The 25,239-nt window shown below is 37.0% G+C and overlaps 1 protein-coding gene across 1 annotated transcript; it reads right to left on the bottom strand.

Moving 5' to 3' along the window:
- Nucleotides 1–7,255: 7,255 nt before the first annotated feature.
- On the bottom strand, nucleotides 7,256–21,770 carry ccdc6b (coiled-coil domain containing 6b). The gene is made up of 9 exons (XM_055176456.2): nucleotides 21,491–21,770; nucleotides 20,102–20,251; nucleotides 18,518–18,646; nucleotides 18,325–18,428; nucleotides 18,009–18,169; nucleotides 15,651–15,807; nucleotides 12,123–12,223; nucleotides 8,713–8,834; nucleotides 7,256–7,955 (listed from the first exon to the last, which is right to left on the bottom strand). Exons 1-9 carry the CDS (start codon nucleotides 21,716–21,718, stop codon nucleotides 7,797–7,799), a joined length of 1,311 nt encoding a protein of 436 aa, XP_055032431.1. The 5' UTR covers nucleotides 21,719–21,770; the 3' UTR covers nucleotides 7,256–7,796.
- Between the last annotated feature and the right edge of the window lie 3,469 nt (nucleotides 21,771–25,239).

The raw sequence follows: 25,239 nt of genomic DNA, 5'->3' as shown, positions 1-25,239 counted from the left end.
AATGTTTTCAATACATTTGAAATAAGGAAATAAACTCTATAACATTTTTGCACTTTATTCACATTTTAGTACATTGCTATTTATTTCAACACCACTGTATGTATACATTTGATACAACTATATAATGTACTAAAATGCACTCTATAGCTACTATTTGAAAGGGTACCGCCCTACTGACAGCTTGTGAAAATTTTCTTCTGAAAGTGTAGAACCTAAAATATTTATAAAAGAAAGTGAAAGTGAAACGCTTGTCAAATAGGCATCGCATACTCGAAATGTGATCTCTGCACAGATTTATTGTTAACTTTTTTACTTGCTATTGCTACACTGTACAAAAATTCCGCATGAAGCTAAAATAACTTGGTTTTGGAAGTCAATTCAAGCTACTATTTTAAATTTTGAACTGTGCTAAAGTTTTGAAGTTGACATAACTTATAAAAACAAGTTTAAAATGTTTAACCTAATTTGTTAAGTTCAAGTAACATAAAAATACACAATAAATTTAGCCTTGGTTTCCCCATGCTGCCTTGCGCGCAAATGTATTCACGCTGCAAGTCTAGCATGGAAACCATGGACCAATTTTTCCCCTGAAATAGGGAACCAAATACAGAATGGGGAGGGGCAGCAAGAAGATGATGACGTCTATGCGACACACCAAAGCAGTTTTGTTTATCCAACACGGCAGCAGACCCAAAGTTACTTTTCCATACAGCCTTAGATAGTGTTCGAAGTAGTTTTATAGGACCAACCTGCTAGGCATCATCATCGACGAAGTACATTTAACTTATAAATGGTAAGTGGTATTTATTAATATCATATTGTCATTATGCCTGTACTGTGGTCGTCACAGTGCCACTAAGTTGTGTTGCTTTTCAATATCAATATACAGCTACCGGTTTAGTTGCATAGCTTTCAGCTGTGTGCACACGTACCCGATAAAAGTTCTTGACGCTTGAATTGATGTCGCTCTACATACGTCATCTGGTATAATTGAAACAATTGGCTATGAGCTACGTACAGTCGGATTTGATAAACATTCGTGGCGCCCAATAAACGGCTCTGGGCATTCGTAAACCACGCCTCAAATATGAGAAAATGAGCATGTGGTTCCCAGACCACGTCTTATTCTATATTGGTCTGGTGTTAGCCAGGCTACAATAAATGTTGATTTCACAAAAATGCTGCATTTTTGGAACAAAACATAACATGATTCCATATATAAAATAATAAAAGAAAGCTTTATTTGATGAATTTTTTAGATTATTAACCAAAAGTGGCCTATTTCTAGCCACTTTCACTGGTGCTACAACAGGACTCTCAGACTGATTGTGGATAATATGCCAACTTTTCAGTACGATGTCAATCAAACTAAACCTTATTGGGTGCACCTATACACCCCAAGCTTGTATGGTAATGAAGCTGGTCTCACCACTGACCATACCAGCCATGGTTACATCCGACCAAGTGTTCCCAAGCCTGGTGGTCCCACATGTTGTGGTTTTTGCAGTGACTATGAAGAATAATTCTCAAAGCAGTGGGTTATGTTGCTAAAAGACAAACTTTATTATCAGAGATACAAAGCCGAGTCAGTCTATACAGAAACTCTATGCATATATACAGTACAGTTCCCCTGAACGTTGTAGCCATCTCCTACATGTTAATTTTAGCATGCCTTATGCCTGACCATTGTTGTTTCATCAATGTTTACCTATGTAGTTTCAGTTAACAATACTTGGATTTCCCAGCTATGTACACATTCAGATCCTGCAATGCATACGTTGCACAACTTGTACCAAGCAGAAACACCATGTAGATTTTTTAGGCTGTGCAGGTCTTTATATTACAGACTACACTGCACTGAAGTTAAAACTTAGTTTTGCAAGTTAATTATACATACTTTTTTAAGTTTTGTTGACATAACTTATAAAAACAAGTTGAACATGTTTAACTTAATTTTTTTAAGTAGCATAAAAATATACTGAATGCTGATTTGACAAAACTTTTTTACAGTGTTTTGCAAAACAACCGTAAATCTAAGTACTATGTTTACAAAATGTAAAATTTAAAATAAAATCTACTTTAATGGGTGAAAATCAGTATGTCCGAAATACCCGGATGGCCTCATGCATCTGGTGAGATATCTCAGTATGCATCAGACAGACCCGACTACACGATCTCAAAAAGCCATGCACGTGAGCTTAGGAGCTCAGGTTAAATAACATACAGGCCACATGACAATGAAAACATGGGGGATCGAGTATGTATTCATACTGGATTCCGACATACTATATAGCAATAGGTATTTAATTCAGTTACTCTGTGATTTTAAACCAGAACTTTTGATTGACTTTACTTAAGTACTCTCGTGTATTTCCAAATATGACACTAACTAGAAAAGTATGAGTTTTATTTATGTAGCTGCAGAGCCGGACAGTAACGGAGTACATTTACTTGAGTACAGTACTTAAGTACAATTTTGAGGGATCTGTACTTTACTCGAGTATCATTTTTTTGGAGTACTCATGACCAGTGTTGGGTGTAACTAGTTACAAAGTAACTAGTTACTGTAATAATATTACTTTTTTCAGTAACTAGTAGTGTAAGGCATTACCCGTCTGAAAATGGTAATATTATTACAGTTTTCCCGAGCTAGTTACTTGAGTTACATTCGCCAGTAGGACCTTCATCACACAAGGCACAAAACACAGAGAACAAAAGGGAAGGGGAGGAGGGCGTGAATGGAACAGTGATTGGTCTAAGTTTGGCACAAGGTATCATTTACCATCACCGATTGGTCGACACCCGGCAGCCAGCAGCACAGAGCGGCAGCGGCACACTCAAAGACATTTCGGGAAAATGGAAGCGTCAACAATGGCAAGCTCTTTTTCAGAGGAAGGTTCCCAGCAACAGAAAGCTAGTTTCGACAGGTGGAGATTCAGTAATATTTTATTATGTTCAACGGAAGGAAAATAACTTGACGGTGAAGTGCACACTCTTTAATGTGTCTCCGAACGCTGTGCCCCGCGTCCGGTAGCGGGTAAGGAAGCCAGCATTTTCTTGAGATGGTTCTCACTGCGGAACACAACATCCAGGGGGCGGGGTTGGATCTAGATCCAACTCCTCCCACTTTATATACTTTGTTCCGCCAAATGAACCAGTATATTTGCGTTGTTGCAGCCCGCAATAAGTTGCAACCTGTGGTCGCCAACGTTTGCTCTTATCAGTTTAAGTGTACGTTTGATTAATAATATAGTCAAGAAAGATTCATAATTTAGAAAGTATCACAGTTAGGTGTAACGGGAAGGACACGTTCCTGACAATGTGAAATCACTGAAGGGATTTATTTGTACATTATCCAACTTATTACAAAGCTATTCCTATACGAGTAAATATAAAAACAAATGCATTTGAGATCTTTTATTAGCAAATAAAAAAGTAAACCATCTATGAGGGAAACCTGTTTCCTATTGGCTGTAAGCAAAGACGCGTTAAAACGTCTATAAACGATAAACATTCAATTTATTAATTTCTAAATAACATGCCATAGCCTATATATTTTAATAATTATGCATATTTATACTGTATCCATTCATAGGTCTTAAACTGCATGTGGTAAGATTACTCGTAGTAGGCTTACCCGAAATGTTTTAATCCAAAACATTATAACAAAAAAATTACATTTCACCCTAAAGGCACTACTTTTATTGTAGTCATAAGTAAAGTTCGTTTTAATGTCAAAAGAATAACTTAATTACGTTACGAGTTAATGCGGAAATGGTAACGCAGCAACACGTGTATGACGTGTCTTGTGGTAAAACTGTCGTCCAATGGGATCTCTGGATCTGGATCCAGCTCCGCCCCTGGATCTGAATCCAACCCCGCCCCCTGGATGTCGTGTTCTGCAGTGAGGCGCTACTGATTTTCTTGGCCGTGGTTGCCCAAATAAACATTCTTGTCCAGAAAAAAAAATGTAACTAGTAATATAACCAGTAATGTAACTAGTTACTTTCTCCAGGGATAATAAAGTAAAGTAAGGCATTACTATTTTTGAGAGTAATATGTAATACGTAATATATTACTTTTTTGAGTAACTAGCCCCAACACTGCTCATGACTTTACTCAAGTACATTCGTGAGGCAAATATTTTACTCTTTACTCCACTACATTTCTATCCATAACCGTAAGTACCTGTTACTTTTTCTTAAAAAAGGAAAAAATAAAAATCTCAGAAACCCTCAATTTGTTGTTTCCCTCTCTTAAATGTGATTGGATTGTGCCGGCGCAACTGATTTGGACAGCCTATCAGCAATCACCTTCAGCTTTCCGCCAAAGTCACCATGGTCAGATTTAGATAAGAGACGAAACCACTCACGAAACAATGGATGAAGACACAGCAGGTCCATTTTGGGAATGTGTCAACCCGTGGCCCCACCTCGCCAGACTATTTAAAATTTTCTGAACAAGTTAATGATAGTTTTCTTTTCAAGTGTTTGCTGTGTTTACCAAAACAAAACTTCAGCGGCAGGAATCACTGGTGAGCCCGGATTATTGTTGTTCAAAATGAATTACTCGTCAAAACATCACACTCTTACTTGATCTGGACAAACTCAGCATCACAAGACAGGTTTAAGACTCCAGCTTCGACATTTGACCACTGTTTATGATTAAACTGGTTTGCAGTAACATTAATTTCTTAATTTATGCCAGGAGTCCATAATAATGAATCTGTAACGCTCGTTATTTTGAATAGAAATCATCATCCGTAAAACATTTATTCTCGTCTTCTCCGGTTTATTTGTGTTCAAATAGATAAAATATACAGAATCCGCCAGGGCTATTAGTACAATGGTGAGCATATTTGGGGAAATAATGATTAATTATCACATGTTAGTAAAATATTTAGTCTTACAGAATAACATTTCTATTAATTTTCCACTGAATTATGCGATCTGAAGAGCTCAAACAGTGAATGGAGCGATTTGTGTCTCCTCTTCCTGATTTGTGTCAGATTTGACCTCAGAGCTCTATCATTTGCTGTACAGCTGTCAATCATCTCACATGGTTCAACGTGCACTGTGGCAGTAGTAATGCAACATTTAGAAAATGTACTCTTGTACTCTTGATACTCAAGTACTTTTAAAAACAAGTACTTTTGTACTTTTACTTAAGTAGACATCTGACTGTAGTACTTTTACTTTTACTTGAGTAAAATTTAGCAAGGGGTAACTGTACTCTTACTCAAGTACTGAAGCTGTGTACTCTGTCCGCCTCTGTGTAGCTGGCATCAGATTGACAGTTTAAGGGGAGGTGTTAACTGATCCAAACCGTCAAAAACAGATTTCATCAGATAAAAAGCACAGCTTCAGAGCAAAAAATACATTATCAGATTTTAATTAAAGATGATTTGCACGGATAAACTGTGTTCATCACAAAACTAGCAAAGTGCACTAACACATGTAATGGAGTCGATTGTGATAACGTGAAACTTTAAGGCTTTTAATAGTCTGATGTGAGGATAAGCTGCTACATAACGTTCACATTAAGCAATGCAACAGTGAATTAAGGCTTAAATGTGTCTGATGGCTTTAAAATGACAGCACATTACATTCATTTGTCAGCAGTCAGGTGCGGCTCTGAACAAAGCAACAAATACTGGAACAAATAATGGCAAAGGTAATCAATCAAACACATATTTACAGTGCCAAGCAAACGGGTAAACATTCAAAATATTCCTCATTCTCAAGTGAATAAACAATGATTTATGCTCTTGAAAAGCACACTGTAAAGAAAATAAAATACTTTTTTACAGACACACCCTGTAGTATAAATGTCAGCCCTTTATGCTGGTTGTTATAAACATGGCCTACATACACTAACAGCGGCCAACATGATCCAAACTGTGCCACACTACTGCTTAGTAACAAAAATACACAATGGGTTAACTTTGATCTAAACTGATTTGCAATAAATTATTTAACTAATATACAATAAGTGCTTCTTGCAAAGATATACTTGGTAACCTGAAGCGAATCCCAAAATGATTGAAAACTGCAGTCATCAATGACACACAGGTCTTAAAGAAAACCACAAATACATAGTGGTGGAAACGCTTTGAAATACTTAAAAAGAACCTCGCTGTACAAAAACAGCAACTGCATGTTTTATTTGAATATACTCTTTTTTTCATGATGTCTAAATTGTTTGCTGAAATACAAAAGCATTTTAGGAGCCATCAGGAGGACCTTAGAGAAGTCTCATACCACTGACAGGCATACTAGGGTTAAAGTCGAACCTCAAACATGGCATGTCATATTTTATCCCAACATCAAAGGAAAACATCTTTTAAGGAAACAGAGCTTACTTTAAGGATTTTTTTTTCTTTTATTTGTCACTCAATATTTGAGGTGAAATATGACCTGCATTTTTAATAAGATTTCTCCTCTAATGTTAAAGGATTAGTCCATTTACTAAAAAAAAAAACCAGATAATTTACTCACCACCATGTCACCCAAAGTGTTGATCTCTTTCTTTTTTCAGTCGAGAAGAAATTATGTTTTTTGAGGAAAATGTTCCAGGACTTTTCTGATTTTAATGGACTTTAATGGACCCCAACCTTTAACAGTCCCAATGCAGTTTAAAATTGTTGTTCCAAGGACTCTAAACGATCCCAAACGAGGCATAAGGGTCTCATCTAGCGAAGCGATTGTCATTTTTGGCAAGAAAAAGAAAAAATATGCACTTTTAAACCACAACTTCTCGTCTATCTCCGTTGATGTGACGCCCCAGCGCGACCTCACGTAATTGCGCAATGCCGTGGAAAGGTCACGTGTTACAGATATATGAAACGCACATTTGCAGACCATTTTACACAATTAAATGACAAAAAGACATTAATTAGTATCATTGGACATACAACAACGTCGTAACGGTCCTCTTTCTCCACACTCGTAAACACTGGGGCGTAGTTTCGCATACGTCATCCGCGACCTCTTGACGTGATGATGTATTGCGTGAGGTTGTGCTGTCCGGTGGAAGACAAGAAGTTGTGGTTTAAAAGTACACATTTTCCACTATTCCCGCCAAAAATGACAATCTCCTCGCCAGATAAGACCCCTATGCCTCGCCTGAGTCCTTTGAAACCGCAATCTCAAACTGCATTAAAACGAATAAGTGTTGGGGTCCATTAACGTCCATTAAAACGATAAAAATCCTGGAATGTTTTTCCTCAAAAAACACAATTTCTTCTCGACCGAACAAAGAAAGACATCAACACCCTGGATGACATGGTGGTGAGCAAACCATCTGGATTTTTTTTAAGAAAACGGACCAATCCTTTAAGCATTGCAGTTGCCATCTATCTCTCTGAATAGCTGTTTATGATTCAGACATGTAACTATAATCATGTATATTGCAGTATAATAAGGCTGTCCGATTGAAAAAGGTTTCTCTTTTAAACCTTGTGGCACTGAAAAGTTTCTCTTTATCTACGAGCTGCTCTGAACTGAAGCTTATCTGTGGCTTTTTTGTAATGTCACACAAGTCCTATGTGGCACTGTGGTCCGCCATTGCATCTTTTGTCCGTTTATGACCAAGCATTCACTATAGATTTTACACTTGACACAAACAGATGTCCATGCAATTGAAAAGCACTTGCTAAATTCAGAAATGATATACTGAAGATGTTCAGTTCCTCAGAGTTGCATCACATCAAATGGAGGCCAATCAATGCATCCAAACACAAAACTATATGAAGATGACACAAAACTTTATGATCTCTCAGGTGTGAGTTTTTAACTCTACGGCTGCGAGGACTGCGCAGCTGCCTGCGATGATGCTGGATGCACCGGTGGTGGTGGGGGAGGCGGCGGCTGCACACCAGCCTGCGTGTTGGGGGAAGGTGGGGGTGTGGGGCGCTTGAATTTGTCCGGACTGTTGCTTCTTCTTGGTGAAGGTCTCTGTGTGAGCAAGTGCGGAGATATAAACACTGTAGCATTTATAATCTGATAAAGTAAAGATAAGGTGCTATTGTGTTAAATGTATGAGTGTTACATCTTCAGCGCTTTCTGCAGATTTGATTTCACTCCATATTGTCACTGTATGTTTAGGACGTATAGTGTTTATGCTGGGTTGTGCATTACAACCAGAGGTGTATAACACTTAAGTATTTTAGTTACATTTTCCAAGCATCTGTGCTTTATCAGAGTGTTTGTCTTGGGAAAAAATTTACATTTCTTTACTAAAAAATTTTCACTACATTCTAAAGCATGGAATCATACTGTGTATTCATTATATATTGCATATTAAAATTGATTTAATGCCTAATTACATAAAAATTGTGTACTTTTACTTTCTTGAGTAAAAGTACGGAAATTTTTTTTTACTTAAGTAAAAGTAAAAAAAATTACTAGATGTTTAATGTACTTAATATTAAATATAAACCTAAAACTTGAAATTATGAAATGTAGTGGAGTAAAAATTATGATATGTTTTGGAATGTTTGTTTTCCAAAGAAATACGAATAATTGAAAATTAACTTTTTGTAGAAAGTAAACATACTTAAGTACTATACAACTCTGATTACAACATTCAGCACACATGAGGTGTACATTTATCAGCATGCATTATCACTGAAAGTCAAAGCCATGACATTAGTGTTGACAGAAGAGGTGTTTGTGAGTTTGTGGAGAGAGAAGAGAGGTCAAGGAAACTCACTGTGATGCCGTGCGAAGCTCCCACGTGGATGTGCAGGCCGGGTGTGTTGTAATAAGACATTCCTGCTCGAGTCAACGTCGATGGAGGGGTGAAGCCCATTGTGTGACCTGCATATGACAACCCTGCAGAACATAACAGACACACCACGGTCAGTGTGGTAGTAGTACTTATTACACGGCTCTCTGGAATGCTTGATTCTGATTGGTCAGTTGAGACATTTGCAGGTTCGTTCTTTTCAAATAATAACCGCTCCAAATTAATAACGCATAGCCGGACTACTTACACGAGTAAAATCGCTCCGCGCCAATAAAGATCAATAAAGATTACTGTCTGTTTGGCGCCATCTTGTGACAAACACTGGACAATCACGACAAGACACAGACAGCTTACTGAGACTGAACTTGACAAAATAGAGCATGACAGCTACGAAGCCAACACACACAAAAATACAGAATGGGGATTAAAACTTCTCAAAGACTGGCTAAAAGAGAAAAAATGGAGACAGACAAGTATAAAGCAGCGGATCTTATTACGATCATTTTATGCATCTGTGCAAAGTTTCGCGGAAGGATAACAATGTTAATTTAAAACAAATATGCCAATAAAATGTTCAAATTCATATTCATGTCCAGTTTTTTTTCTTATGTGGCAAGTAGCCGTGTAATAAGCGGGATAATGTAGAGGCAGCCGGTAGTTATTGGGAAATAAGCCCCTTCAGTGTGATACAAGACCCTCCGCTTCGCATCGGGTCCTGATCACACTGTCGGGGCTTATTTCCCAATAACTACCGGCTGCCTCTACATTATCCCTTACATATACACGGATACTGGTATAGATGTTCATTTACTGATAGCCACACTCGTAAAAATTGATGCCACAGTAAGAAAATGTGAAGGGGTAAGCCAAAGACATAAGGACTACAAAGAGCTACACAGAATCACAATTCAGATAGGTTTAAGGAAAACAAGGCCTACCAAGAATGTCTTCTTAATATTTATTTCTTTTATAAACACAGTGGCTGCCACAATTCTTACTGTGATCTGGATCCATGTGTTTTTAATACTAAAAAGGAAACCAAAGTGCTTTCTTTGCATTTTATTTTCATTTTTGCAGGTGTTTTATTTTAAGTTTTTTACAGTGCCAAATCTCAGGTTTCAAATCTGGATATTGAACACAGGGCAGAAACTCTTGACAGTTACACACTTGACACCACAGTCTGCTTTCATTGACGCAAGTTCTTTGATGTTGGTTTTGTGTGTCACAGCTTTTTAAGATAAATAAATTGCTGATTTAGATTTTATTCATGAAGACACATAAGGCAGCCTACATCTTCAAACAGCCTTACTTTTTATTGTTACGTGTTATTTTACTTTGCATTACTTTATACTGTAACGTTTTATTTTACTTTGTGTAACTTTATTCTGTAACGTTTTATTTTACTTTGCGTTACTTTATACTGTAACGTTTTATTTTACTTTGCGTTACTTTATAATGTAATGTGTTATTTTTAACATCAACTAGTTCAGAGTTCAGGTAAGCAAATATATCTGTGCAGCTTTTTGTGGGCAACAATTGAAATGTTGGAGTGGGGAAAAAAGCAAGAGCGATTGAGTTATTGGGTGTGATGTGATTTGTGTTATTATAACTGTCGCGAAAGGAAATTCAAATTCACACTTGCATGTTGGCAGGCAGTTGCACGTTGCAGTTGCACTTGCATGTTGCACGACTGAGACAGAGTGTGGAACGCTGACAAATAGGCCTACACTTTTGACCATCATTTTTTAATATTTTACTATGTTCTTACCTCAACTTAGACAAATTAATACATAACTATCTATTTTCAATGCATGGAGGAAGAACACTTAGTTTGCAGCATTTCGACCTCAGCGCGCAGTAACATCTTCACAGGAGTGATGATGTTACTGTGCCAGAGGTTGAAGTGCTGCAAACTAAGTGCTCTTCCGCTATACAATATAGTTCTCATTTTTTATTCACTTAAAAATCACATTTATTTTGTGGCACCATACTTTATAATGTAATGTGTTATTTTACTTCACATTACTTTATACTGTAACATGTTATTTTATACTTTACGTTTTATTTTACTTTGTGTTACTTTATAATGTAACGTTTTATTTTACTTTGCATTACTTTATACTGTAACATGTGTTATTTTACTTTGCGTTACTTTGTACTGTAACGTTTTTTATTTTACTTTGCGTTACTGTATACTGTTATGTTTAATTTTACTTTGCGTTACTTTATACTGTTATTTTACTTTGCGTTATGTGTTATTTTAATTCACATTACTTTATACTTAACATGTTATTTTACTTTGCGTTACGTGTTATATTACTTTGCGTTACTTTATATGGTAACATGTTATTTTACTTAGCATTACTTTATACTGTAACATGTTATTTTATACTGTAACGTGTTATTTTACTTTGCGTTACTTTATAATGTAATTTGTTACTTTACTTTGCGTTACTTTATAATGTAACATGTTATTTTACTTTTCGTTACTTTATACTGTAACGTGTTATTTTACTTTGCGTTACTTTATACTGTAACGTGTTATTTTACTTTGCGTTACTTTATACTGTAATGTGTTTCAATAAGAATCAATTTGTCCTGTATTTTCTGTTTTGTACTTTGTTTTTGTAAAACATCTTTGCAACATCAGCGTAATATATACAAATACATGGCATGCAAATAAACCATCATGCAATTGCTATTTTTCAACATATTTATACTTCTAGGGGTGGTTTCCCGGACAGGGATTAGTTTAAGCCAGGACTAGATTATTAGGAAATATAACTAGTTTTATCAAACATGCCTCACTAAAAACATTACTTGTGAGCATTTTGAGGCAAAACAAAGTGCACTGATGTATTTTAAGATATGTCAGTACAAGATGTTTTCAGTTTGGACAGCTCTTACATTTATTTTAGTCTAGGACTAGTCTAATCCCTGTCCGGGAAACAGCCCTCTAAAGTGTTCCTTTAGCTGTTATTTAACATTTATTTTATTGACTGATCACTGGCAGGTGTGCTTTGAAATGTTTTACCATGATTTAATCTTAGTACAAACACATTGGATGGCCATGCTTCAATGACACGTTCATATTTCTCTGCAATTTGTGCTAGTTATGCAACAATATTGTCATTTGGGATAAAACACTGTTTAAGATGCTTTAAAAATTGGTGCTTTTCAAACTGCAATCTGTAGTGAAAGACATCTTGGGTTCCGTGGTTTAAGTCCAGCAAGATTTTAGGGCAGATTTTGAACCAGGATCAGGGCACAGAGCGTTTTGTGTGGAAAAGCACAGTGCGGTTCAAGAATAGGTTTGAGCTCCGGTCACAGCCATGGTAGAAAGGGGGCAATGGAGGAACTGTAGTAATGTGCACCTGGTGAGATGGGTCTGCTGGAGCTCGGGGATGGGCTGTATGGAATGGGGCTGGATACGGTACGAGGACGCAGACCCTGGGCAGACATCTCATTAAAGTACCTGCAATGCAAGAGATGCAGTTTAAACATTCATGAAACACTGTAACACAAATTAAGATATGTTAACAGGTCATATTGTTTACATATGCTTTGTTTTACATTAGTATATTTTACATTTTAGCCCGAGTGAGATAAAAACGAACTAAATTTTTGCATGTTAAAGTAGATGGAAACCAGAGGTGTGGACTCGAGTCATGTGACTTGGACTCGAGTCGGACTCAAGTCATGAATTTGATGACTTCAGACTCGACTCGACAAAATGTACAAAGACTTGCAACTCGACTTGGACTTTAACATCAATGACTCGTGACTTCACTTGGACTTGCGCCTTTTGACTCGAGAAGACTTGCTACTTCACACAAAAACCTGGGGAAAAATTTTTCACACCGCCGCGCCGCTCTCATTGTATCTGCATCTGTGAAAAAAATGTGCACAACCTGCATGCAGAGAGCACGCGCGCTGCCTGCACGACAATCTAATTAACAGTTGAGTAACTTTTGGCCATGAGTTAGATGTTGATTAACACTAAACTAGTCTAAAAATCAGTCCAGTTTCCCCAGCTGTAAACCCATTGGCTGTTAAAGTCTTTTTTTCTTATAATGAACTGACATGTTGATAAAACATTCAGTTTATGTGTTTATTAGTACACTTTCAGAATGCTCTCAGTTACATGGAGATCAATACTGTATACATCTGCAAGTGTGATGGTGCTTATGGGGTGTCGCGCTGGGACGAGTGAGCATAAGGGTGAGAGGGAAAAATCACAGTATACTCACTACAAAAATCTAGACTACACCACTGCAGCTAAAGGCGGGCGTACACGGTGCGATTTTTGTTGTCGTAGGAGCTCGCATGCGATTTTTTTTCTCGGGACCAAATCGTTCATGCTCGTATGGTCGCGGCTCGCACCGTGTGAGAGGAATTACGAGCCGAGCCGAGCAGGTTACGAGCACCTTACGACCTCCCGATAATTTTTAAACATGTCAAAAAAGTTCGGGAGCTGTCGGTATAAATTCGTAGTGTTGGTGCGGGTGAACGAGACGATCTGGCAAAGCACTTGAAGTTGACCAATCAGAATGTACAAAACACAGAAGAAGAAAGACAAATGTGGCACTGCTACCTCAAATCTGGACGACAACTCTATAGCTGGCTATATGTTTCGCGCACACACACACTCCGGTGACCGAACATCATGACAAATATGACAGGTCCTTTCAGTGACGACCTCTTGATCAGCTTCTTTGCCTGAAAAACCTGTCATACGTGTTTTTGTGATGTCCGGTCACAGCTTTGGATGTGTGCGCAAACAGGAGAGAGTGTAGATTAAGCTATAAAACGAGGGTTACTTTTTGATATTAAAACTTTTTTTGTTTTACTTTGTAATACTGTTGATTTTTCTTTACTTGTTAATATGTTTATCATTATTTACAATCTAAACATTAAATAAGCCAACTAAAATATGTAATAAATAAATATAAAAATTATTAGACTCCGTGCAGAGACCACTGGTTTAAACAGTATAGGATGGACAAAGAATGTCGCAATTTTGTGTAATCCAAGCTGTGCCAAAGTCGCTGTAGTACAGTTTCATAAATGAATGGATATTAAAAGGGCTGGCGTGACAGAGAATAAAAAGCAACGGAATGTCCATGTTTAATAGGCTATAAGATATGCATTTATTGTTTTACACTTTTTACTCATAATAAATGCAAAATAAATTGTCAATGAACAAGAGACTATATTAAACATGATGATCATACGCGGAGACGACGTTTTCCAGATTATTATGGAGCTTCTGCTCTAACAAGAGCTTAAACGTTTTTGTTCGGTGTTTTTTACCCATATATATATTTTTTACATATTTTCGACCAAAGGAACACATGATATAGCCCAATGTACGTTGTTATGGTAGCCTAAGCTTGTTCTGAAATGATGAGAATATTTAAATGACTAAAAATGTAGGCTATCTCTGAAACTTTATTTAAATAATGATTAATTTGTTTTCATACTATATTGGTATTGCTATGTATTAATTTACATAGGCCTACTGAGAAAATGCCATATATTAATATGCAATGCCTTCTGTATGGCATTTATTTTGTACATTTACATGAGCACAAATGCTGCGTCTGCGTGGTCACTTTTACTTCAAGACCCCGCATTGACCGAGGGTCCGCGTACATTTGCACTAGACAATGCAAACAAGCCTAGATAATGTGCTTAATATTACATTAAATGATTTTCGTTTTACAAATTAATATTTGGCTGTAGATGTATTGTCTAAATAATTTAATCATAAAGGGAAAGACGTGTCACGTTATCTTACCTTGCGTTTTACCTCAATTGCTCCTCATTCTGCATTTACAAATAAATAAATATGCCAACTGAATTTGTTTTTAAACGTCATATTTATAAAAAAGCAACAATATATGTAACATTAATAATACCAATATAGATATTTACTTGGCACTATAATCATGATATATTAAGAAGATAAAACCGCATATGCGCTAGCAAGAAAAACCACTGCCAGAGAAATTCCTTCACCGCCACAGCACTAGACCTATATTGCAATTTCGGAATGCATAAACAGAAATACAAAAAAACAGAAACAGTTTTCTGCACAAAAGCCAATATCTTTGCCGTATTCTTCTTGTTTTATTTTTTGTACATTCTGCCACTCACAGGTGCGAAATTGCTTACGTCAGAATTCCTCAAGTCCTACAGTAAAATCTTGTCGTGTGTGACTGCGTACGAATTATTTTCGCATAAACTCACTCGTGTCGTGTGCGAGAGCTCACGACGTTCCGACCGTCAGAATTCGCACCGTGTACGCCCAGCTTAAGTCACTACATTGACATGGCAGAAGGACAGTATGCCCTTTTGTTCTGGGCACTGAACAGTAAGACTCTTCCTTCACTCTTTCAAGTAGCCATCCGAGTCTTGGCAGTGCCTGCTTCTAGTTCTCCAGTGGAGCGAGTTTTCAACCATGGTGGCATCATTCTGCGTCCCTATTGCGCACAAATGACTGACCGGCTTTTGGCCAATTTGATCTTTTGCGAATGCAATGCAGTATAGGGGAGACTTGTTGGCTTTGACTTGTGACTCGACTCGGGACTTGCTACATCTTTGACTCGACTTGACTCGGGACTCGAAAGCAAAGACTTGAGACTTACTTGTGACTTGCATAACAATGACTTTGTCCCACCTCTGATGGAAACTCAGGTCACACTACACCATTTTGCCTGAAACTATTTGAAATTATATATACTCCCATCTGCTCTTCAGTTTTGCTTGACGTATAGCTTGACCTCTAGAAATGGACACAACTGCACAGAAGACCAACTCTACCAACAACGTGTGGATAAAATGCTTTATAAGTCGTAGATGTGTAAGTGATGGTAAAAGGAGTTTAGGGGCTGTGGTACCTCTCATCGTCCATCTCCAAGCTGGATTCACTCTCTGAAAGCTGTCGACACAAAGCTTCTCTGCGCTCCACCTCTCGCTGGAGTTTCCTCTGCAGACGGATGTTCTCCTCTCGCATGTGCCGCTCTTCTTCTATGTACTGAGCCCTGTTCTCTGTGTCTATATCCAATACACACACAGAATCATCAGTACAGCTTATCTGTATAATAAAGTCATATTGGAACTGTAACATCACATTGTCATATGCATGTGATGTAGGGCTGCTCTATTTTGGGAAAAATCATAATCCAAGTTATTTAAAAGAGAGAGAGAGAGAGAGAGAGAGAGAGAGAGAGAGGTGCCCATGACACGTTGGATTTATAACACTAAACGAAATAACAGAAACTGAATGCGGCACATTAACCGAATTACCTTAATTATCTTGTTTTTCAATCGAAATGTGCAAAAATTACACAGTCCTAATGTGATGTCAATGTGACACAAACCACCATGTGACCAAAACAAAGGACACATTGAAGGGATAGTTCAACCAAAAATAAAATCTTACCCTCCCTCATGTTGTTTGAACATTCAAATGTCAGTATTTGTTCTTCACAACGCAAACACTGATTTGTTTTTAGAAAGTGTTGTTTTGGGTTTTCTGATTACTATGGGAGTGGATGGTGACCATCTCGGGCACCATCCACTCCTAACGTACCAAGAAAACCCTTCAAGCTTCAAAAGGTCCTCAAAGGGGTGTAATAATTAACTCTACTCAACTTGTGTCATATTTACTCTTTTTTTCTTCTTACACATTATTTAAAAGTGCCTTAACAACAGTCCAGACACAGAGAATGTGCACTGAAAGAGAAGAACAAAGCAAGATTTACATTAAATAATGGATTATATTTTAGTTTTTCACCAAACTTTTTTGTATGCTTTCAGGACACTTAAAATATCCGGCACGAGTGGAGTTATTTGTTTTGAAGCTTGAAGAGACGGTCACCATCTACTCCCATAGTAACCAAAACAACACTTTTTATAAATATCTGCATTTGCCTTAAATGTCTGTTTATATTATTAAAACCACTGTGCCCTATACGTCACTAACATCATGTCACATTAACAGCTGACACGTCTACAGCAGTGTTGTTGACTTTATGTACTTTATATATTTAATCAGAATGACAGGAAGATCTTGAAGTTAATGTACATACTGCCATCTTGTGGCCACTTAAAGAAACACTACACAACCAATTAAAAATAATATCAAAGTCCACATCTACTTGAATGGGTAAGACTGATATCTCTAAAATTGTTAATGCGCTACGGGCAAAATAAAACCATGTCTTTCTAAACAACAATTTAACCTGACATTAAAGGTGCAGTGTGTAATTTCTTAGAAGGATCTCTTGACAGAAATGCTAAATCATATACAAAACTATATTACTAGGGGTGTATAAAGACCTTTCACAATGAACCGTTATGTGTTTATTACCTTAGAATGAGACCTTTTTATCTACATACACAGAGGATCCCCTTACATGGAAGTTGCCATTTTGTGCCACTATGTTTCTACAAAACCCCTTAACGTACAAACTTTTTTTACTAAGCTGTCTCCGACGATTAACATGTTTATCCGGTAGCTTCTCTATGCGTTTCAAAAGCGAGGGGTGAGCAGTGGACTGAGCTGTTGGTTGCAATTTGCAACCTCACCACTAGATAGCGCTAAAATTTACACACTGCACCTTTAACTATACCATAATTTGTTACTTAACCCCAAAATTGGCCTGAAAAACACATTACAGAGCTCCTCTGAATCATTATTCTTTATAATTAGTTTTTTTTTTACTGGAAGGTTTTGAATTATTACATTTTAATGAACATTTTATTTTAAGGTCCACTTTGTAGATTTTTAGCAGCATCTAGCTGTAAGACTTTGCAACTAAAGGCTCAGTCCACACCTCACCCCCCCTTTCGAAATGCATAGAAAAGCTAGGGTAGCTGCCACAGGACAAACATGTCATCGTCTAAGACAGCGTATTGACGAAACGCACTCTTTAGAGCAGTTAATCCGTTTAGGGTTACTGTAGAAACATGACGGTGACGTTCATGTAAGGGGACCTGCGGTGTATGAAATAATAACAACTCATTCCAAGGTAATAAAAACAATACAGTTCATTATGTAAGGTCTTTATACACCACTGATAATATAGTTATGAAAACTGTATAGGATTTCTGTCAAGAGATCCTTTTAAAAGATCTTTTTACTTTGTGCGGGATGCAGTTGTGCACAAAAAGACCTGAAGCATGAATGAGGAAAGTAAACATTTTGACTTGAGTTTGATTTTAAACATTAAAGGACACAGAAGACATCTTACGTTGAAGTTCTGCCGAGCGCAGGCTCTTCTTCAGACGCTCCACCTCACTCTTGAGGCACCTTATGTGTCTCATCATGTTCTCAGGCGAGTCGATCTCCATCGAGATGTCCCTGGGAGACGGCGGGGCTGAGACAGGTTGGTCGAGCTTCTCTTGAAGAGTCCTACAGGAGAGGATAGTCATCTTTTAGATTTAACACTCCTGAAAACCTGCTCTGTAATACATTTCATCTGTAAATGCAGGGCACTTAAATGTGGCATCAGAAATATGTCTGCGTTAACCCGAACACACAACTAGCAAACACAGATAAGCACTGGCCTTTTCTCTGCCTCCAGTTTGTCCATGCGCTTCCACAGTCGGTTCACCAGAGCCTCTTGTTCCTGCTCTAAAGTGTTTTCCAGGTCGATCTTCTCATGTCTGAGCTGAAAGGACATCGGCATTCATATATATGCAAAAAACCTGAATCTACTGAATGTGCTGAAACGATAACATTTAATGCACTGTAGTTAACCTGTTCTAGAGTCAGCTGTTTGGTGATGGTGTCGTTCTCCAGTTTCTTGATCTTCTTCATCAGTTTGTTCACCTGAAACTCTTGCTCTTGTTCCAAGTGCTGCTCCAGCTCGGCTTTCTCGTGTTGTAGCTAACAATCGAATATAAAAATCAATGGTTAGACCGTAAGTGCATTTAAATAGAATCAAGAAAAATTGTGTTTCACACTTCAATTGTGAGACTGGCTGCAGTTTCTATAACGGCCACTGGTGTCAGTAACGGTTAGAAATTTCTGAACTTACGTACAGCCCCTTTAAGACAAAACGCTTACCTGCCAATGACGCTTCCCTAACAAGTTTTTACGGTAATCTATAATTCTGCTATTATCCACTAGGTGGCGCTCTTACTCAATTTATAAAACACTGAAGCATCAACTTATTCAACAACAAAGAAAACTGTGTACGTTTTGATCACCAGCCCGGTTTTAGGACAGCGAAAACAGTGGTATAGAGATAATTAAAATGTGTGAAAAATACTGCGTTTTTTACCCACAAAACATGAAAACATGTTACATTGCGCACCATAAACACAATCATAGCTTCAAAAACACAGGAAAACGGCACCTTTTAAAGTACGCTCACAAACCTTATAAAAGGCGTTAGGAAAGTGTCTTCTGTCTGTTCTGTTAGCTGGCCCGAGCATCGGGCTATGCTTATTGTCAAGCCTGCAAAGTAAGTTAAGTCTTTCGGATGTTATATAAAACACTCACATAATAATGTTTAAGATTAGGCATCACTTTCTGGGTTTAAATTGGGCTATTTCTGTTGCTCACATGTTGATTGAACACTATGTTTTTGAAATATATATAATATATATATTACTTCAATCCGTTGATCTTTAAATTATTGGATTAGCAGTTTTTGGTAATATTTAAAGGTCCCATTCTTTCTGTGTTTTTGAAGCTTTGATTGTGTTTACAGTGCGCAATATAACATGTTCATATTTCACTTGTAAAAAACTAGTTTTTTTTCACACAATTGACTTATCTGTATAGCGCTGTTTTCACTGTCCTAAAAACGGTCTGATGTCTTCCTTGTCCTATGAAGTCCCATTTTCTAAATAAACGCGACATATAGTCCACTGTGACTTATATATGTTATTTCGTCTTAATAACGCATTTTTAATGATGCGGCTTATACTCCGCTGCGGCTTATAGTCCGGAAAGTACGGTAAACAAGAGAAAACGTATCTCAAACCCTGTTGGAAACTGTTTCCAGGAAACATGTCGTTCAATCCGGAAACAGTAGCAAAACGTTGCGCACCGGTTTGACTTTGAACATGCCCCTGGTTTGGACCAGAGCAATCAGTGTGGTGTGAAAGGGAACCAAAAGTATAATTTTATGCCTTTGGACCGGACCAAATGAACCGAACTACAGATGTGAAAGAGCCCTAAAATGTTTGGACCGAGATCTTGTTGCTTTCACAATGTTGTCACCAGCAGGTGCCGCTAGGCGTGAATCATTTTTCAAAGCAATTGGTTCAGTTGAATCTCCCATCATTATAAGTGGCAACCCAGTATTCAATAAAAAAGCAGTACTGCACTTACCTGCATAAGTTTTCGTGAGAGTTCATTGGTAAGAAATTCTTCCTCCTTCTCATAGTTAACTGCTAACGTTTCTTTCTCTTTCTGCAGGGCTTGAATCTTCTTGAATAATGTGTTACTGATGAACTCCTCTTCTTGTTCTGCTCTCGCTTGCTAAATCCAAAAACAGCAATGTTATTTTGTTTAATGTTTATTTTCACCCAAACAGCATACGACTTCAGGCCGGATCCGCACCAGAGCTGCCGACTTCGCCGCGGATTCGGCCTGTAGTCCATCTGCTGTCTGGGCAAACAGCTCAACTATTCAACATATTATAAGCATATCAACTTTATATTATAAAAGTGTCCTCTCTAAATGCTTATTGCAAAGCAATAGAAATTATTTTTGAATATAACTGAGTTTATCTAAAGACAAGCAGGCCTCATGCTGACTGTTGTTTGCACAATGGTCTGTAACATTTAAGAGCAAAAAATTAAGGCAAATAATTTAAGAATTATATGTGGTGTAAAAGATACTGAGTAAGCACATTAATGCTATGTTTGCATTTTATCCTTAACCAAAGTGTGACATACAAGGAACTGAAAGCAAAAAAGTCTAATAGTTACTGTAAACAAGAAAAAATGTTTGATGTTCATTAAATTTTCACTTGAGCAAGTTAACACTTGTAAACAGGTCAACTATCATTCAGATTATTATTGCACTGATTCAATTTTGGCAACCAACCACATCATAGATGAGTCACCTTTAAACGCAGCAATATTATATGATGATAAAGTTTCATGTTGGATAACTGTGCTCTGACCACTTATAATTTTCATAAGATATTCATATTATATAGCAAGTCATTTATTACTGAATAACGTTATACAGTTATTTAAACGCGCAGAATCTGTTTAACGTTATATTTTAAAAAATAAACTTCGCTATGAATGGCCTGCTTATGTTAATTCTTTAATTTTTATTGTCAGTTTACTAGACTTAAAACACAACTGAAGCTTTAACACATTCACTGAAAAGACACTAATACATTAATATTAATTTACAAAATAACTGACAGGAAGTGCTAAGCTGTAGCACGTTAGCCTCCTCGAATGAATCGCATCTGTTATTAATCTCATCGTTTCAGTAAATTGTGACAGAAATGGTCACAAAATAATATCTAAAACATCATTACAGCTGTATTTATTTGTAAATACTCACTAAGTTAAGAAAGAATCGTAAGAAGAGTTAAATAAAATGCGTGTTTGACTACACGTGGGATGCGCAAACCGATCGGCGTGTGACGTTGAAGTACAGCGAGAGCGATTTTAGAGCTAAACTCTCGGCTCGCTCTCGCGATACGTTAACGTCATTCGCCGTACGGTCTGCGCATCGCCTTGTGAAGTGACTCACTATAGTGACACTGGCTCTGCGCAGGTCTCGGTTCTCCTCCTGCAGTGCTTTACACTTCAGTTTAAATGTCTCGAGCTCGATCTTTAAGACTTTGTTCTCCTGCTGTAAGGAGGCTAGGCGGTTCGTCAGCTCCTCCAGGCGGAAGGAAGAGATGAGAATTGAGGTGGATGTTGAGCACTGAGGGGTGGCTCCGTCCGTATCGCTCTCGCTTGCGCTATCCGCCATCATTGAGCATCAGTGAGTCAACGAGAGAGAGAATGAAGAATAGACCGACTGCAGCGACCCGCTACTGATCCGATTCATTTTAGCGAATCGGTTCGTATAAACGGTTCGCCCTGAAAAGGGTGGCGCTTGGTAAATATTGTAATAGATCAGGTCATGAGTCTTAATAATAAATATTAAAAAATATATATATATATTTGTTTTATTAATTAGACGGATTATTTTCGTAGATATTTTTCGTTGTGTATTTTCAAACGTAATGGTTTTATTATAGACGGGTTGCACGGCGACGTCACTAACTGGTTGCGCGCGCAACCGAGGGGCAGAAAGAAGAGAAGTGCATTGTGTTGTATGCTCGTAGCCAGTGCCGGGTTAAGCCTTTGTGAGGCCCTGGGCTAACGCTGGTTTGAGGGCCCCCCCCCCCATATACACTGAAAAAAATAAAGGCTGGATTTACTAAGTGCCCCATTGCGTACATTTCTTCAGTAAAACTTACTAAAAAAAGGGGATGCAAAAACGATGCACTGTCTATATTTTTTAGTAAATCCAGTGTTTTTTTACAGCGCATGTGCAACATTAAATGGCTAAAATTATTTAAATAAATGTAACAATATTATCAAATAATTTTACAATCAGAAATAGCCCAGAAAATAACATTTATTTAATAAAACTTACAACAAAAAGTGCTTCTTTCTGCTCTTTTTTGAAGAGAATTCTTCAATTAAATCATTTAAATCAAGTTGACGCAAAAGTAGGCTAAAATTATTTAAATAAATTAAACAATATTAACAAGTAATAATTTTACAATCGGAAACAGCCCAGAAAATAACATTTATTAAATGCAACTCACAACTAAAAGTGCTTCTGTCTGTTCTTCTTTAAATATAATTCCTCAATTAAATTATTAAAATCAAGTGGACGCAAAAGTAGGCTGAAATTATTTAAATAAATTAAACAATATTATCAAGTAATAATTTTACAATCAGAAAAAGCCCAGAAAATAACATTTATTAAATGCAACTCACAACTAAAAGTGCTTCTGTCTGTTCTTCTTTAATTCCTCAATTAAATTATTAAAATAAAGTTGAAGCAAAAGTAGTAGAGCCCAGAATTCTCAGCCCGAGTCCGAACTTTTTAATTCTCCCCATTAGGAATCTGTTTCCGCAGATATTTACTAGATATTTACTACAGATAGTTACTGCATCGCGTATGTTTGTGAGTAGAAGTCTGTGCTGTCTGCTGTGAGGTTTTTATGAGAGCAGCACAAACTTTTTAATAGTCTATTTAATATGTAAAACTTGAATTTGAAATAAAACTTACTACGGAGAAGTTAATGAGATCTCTATCGTCTCTCTTGCTACGTGACGCGACAATTATTTATTATTTCAAATCCGTTTACAAGATAAATATATATACATTGTGTTGTTAAACTGATGAAATTATCTTGCGCTACATTCATTATGAGAAGCCTTTTCTTTTTACTCTTACACTGTAGACAGTAATATATGTATATTATATAAAACTCTATGGTCGTGACAGAACATTATCCATTATCTGTTGGTTCATGTTGGTCTAGTTTAATTCAGGGTAATCCTTTAATAAAACGTATAACATGTTATAAAATATTTTATTTTTTTGTAATATTCACAGTGCACATTCTCTCGGATCGTTTTAAAACATTTTAAATCATTCTGCAAAATTCCCCATAGATTTTGCAAAAGAAATCCGCAGAAATAGCAAAAAATAACTGCTTACACATTAGCTTGTACAGCTGTACTCTTGCAGCAATTAAAGCAGTTCTTTTTTGTTTTAAATTGCAAAATAGTTATATTTCTTTTTTATTTACATTTTAGAGCAGTTTTTGTTTGTTAAAGTTTTTTATGATAACCAAGGTTAGCGGCCAACAGCAAGTTGACGACATGTTTGATGAATTGAGCCTCTCAAATCAACACTTCACTTGCCTATAATAACAACTATTTAAAATAAATATTTTCAGCATATCACAATGTTAGTTTAAACGTTTATTATCAACACATACAATTTTTAAAAAGCGAAGGCAGGTTGCTCTGCTGCTCGCAGCTGCAACGGGTGCAGAAATAAAAAAATAAAAAGGGCTATACAAATCGAAACGAAATAAACATGAAACAGAATAAACATGCATGTTGCCTTATCGTACAACTTCACTTTTGCATATACATTTTTTTAATGTAAGGACTTAACACAGAAGATGGCTATTCATGTATCCATCAAACAGTTAAACTAAGAAAAAAGTCGATCCATACACAAACAAGAAATAAAGACGCAGCCTTCTTACACGAAATTAATACAGGGAGAAGTCTTTAAAAGATTATGTATTGGATGCTGTCTGCATAGATTATGTACAGTATCCAAGGTTTTAATCTAGTACTCCATTTATAATTTTTCCTGGTGCGCTGAAGGTCCTGCTGTTAAATACGCATGCTGCATTGTAAATGTGTTGCTGTGCGTAGCGGATTCATGCGATAGGTCAAACGTCTTCCTATGTTTGTTTTGCAATCATCAATGTCTGTCAAAAGGTTCTTTAATTAAATGGAAAAATATAAAAAGATGGATAAGCCTAAATAAGACCGAGGTCCGGCCCGCGTATCTGCTGTGACGTTAAAATTGTCCCGAAACCCGAAGGGCGTAAACAGGTCGGGCCCCGTCGGGCTCGGGCTGAAATGCAGGGCTCTAAAAAGTAGGCTAAAATTATTTAAACAAATTAAACAATATTATCAAGTAATAATTTTACAATCAGAACAGCACAGAAAATAACATTTATTAAGCAACTTAAAGTGCTTCTTTCTGCTCTTCTTTAAAGAGAATTCCTCGACTAAATCATCAAAATCAAGTTAAATCATATTTTGGCGGATTGTTTTACTTTCATTGTTTCACGAGATTCCCTGCCTATTTAGTCATAATAATTAACAGTAAACGAACTTGGCTTGCTGTTTATGAAGGCAGCTCGACCTTAGGTCGCGTTCGAGCCCCAAGTTTAAGTGAAGAAGGAGATAATGAGGAGAATGCCAGAAGAATTGCGGCTGCGAGGAGCCACAGAGACTCCCGTTTACGATATGATTTTAATGATGATTGACACAGGACTGTTTAGGTTCCTAAAGCTACGTTAAAAGTGTACCCATTAAAATATTATTACTGCAGTTAAAGAGTTTATTTTGATCATGGTTTGATCTGGATAATTCTGAAATTGCTTTTCAGTCATTTGCGATGTTACAAGGTTGAACGTCTTCTTCACGTATACATGATTTGCGAGGTACATTTGCAAACGATTCATAAATAATACCTCTGTATTTTAGAAGTACTGTATACTCAAACTCTAAAGACATCAATGTGATTGCCGATGCGCTGAGAGAGGAGAGAGAGAGAGAGACCGCGGCGATGTGAATGTGATCGATGTTATTTGAAGTCGGCTCTTAAAGGACAAAATATCCCATAAGCTATTACGTAGCTATACAATTTTTTTTCAAAACATTCTTGCGACCCAGTGGTTG

The sequence above is a fragment of the Misgurnus anguillicaudatus genome, chromosome 4 (assembly GCF_027580225.2).
Source record: "Misgurnus anguillicaudatus chromosome 4, ASM2758022v2, whole genome shotgun sequence".
Taxonomy (NCBI): domain Eukaryota; kingdom Metazoa; phylum Chordata; class Actinopteri; order Cypriniformes; family Cobitidae; genus Misgurnus; species Misgurnus anguillicaudatus.
The sequence above is the reverse complement of the archived record's forward strand: the minus strand, read 5'-3'. Positions and strand labels throughout refer to the sequence as shown.

Coding starts and splice junctions, on each gene's coding strand:
- ccdc6b (XM_055176456.2), bottom strand. CDS start 21,718: ATGATGGCGGATAGCGCAAGCGAGAGCGATACGGACGGAGCCACCCCT. Junction 18,429..18,517: donor AACAGCTGACTCTAGAACAG/GTTAACTACAGT, acceptor ATGTCCTTTCAG/CTCAGACATGAGAAGATCGA. Junction 7,956..8,712: donor GAGCTTCGCACGGCATCACA/GTGAGTTTCCTT, acceptor TTGCTCACACAG/AGACCTTCACCAAGAAGAAG.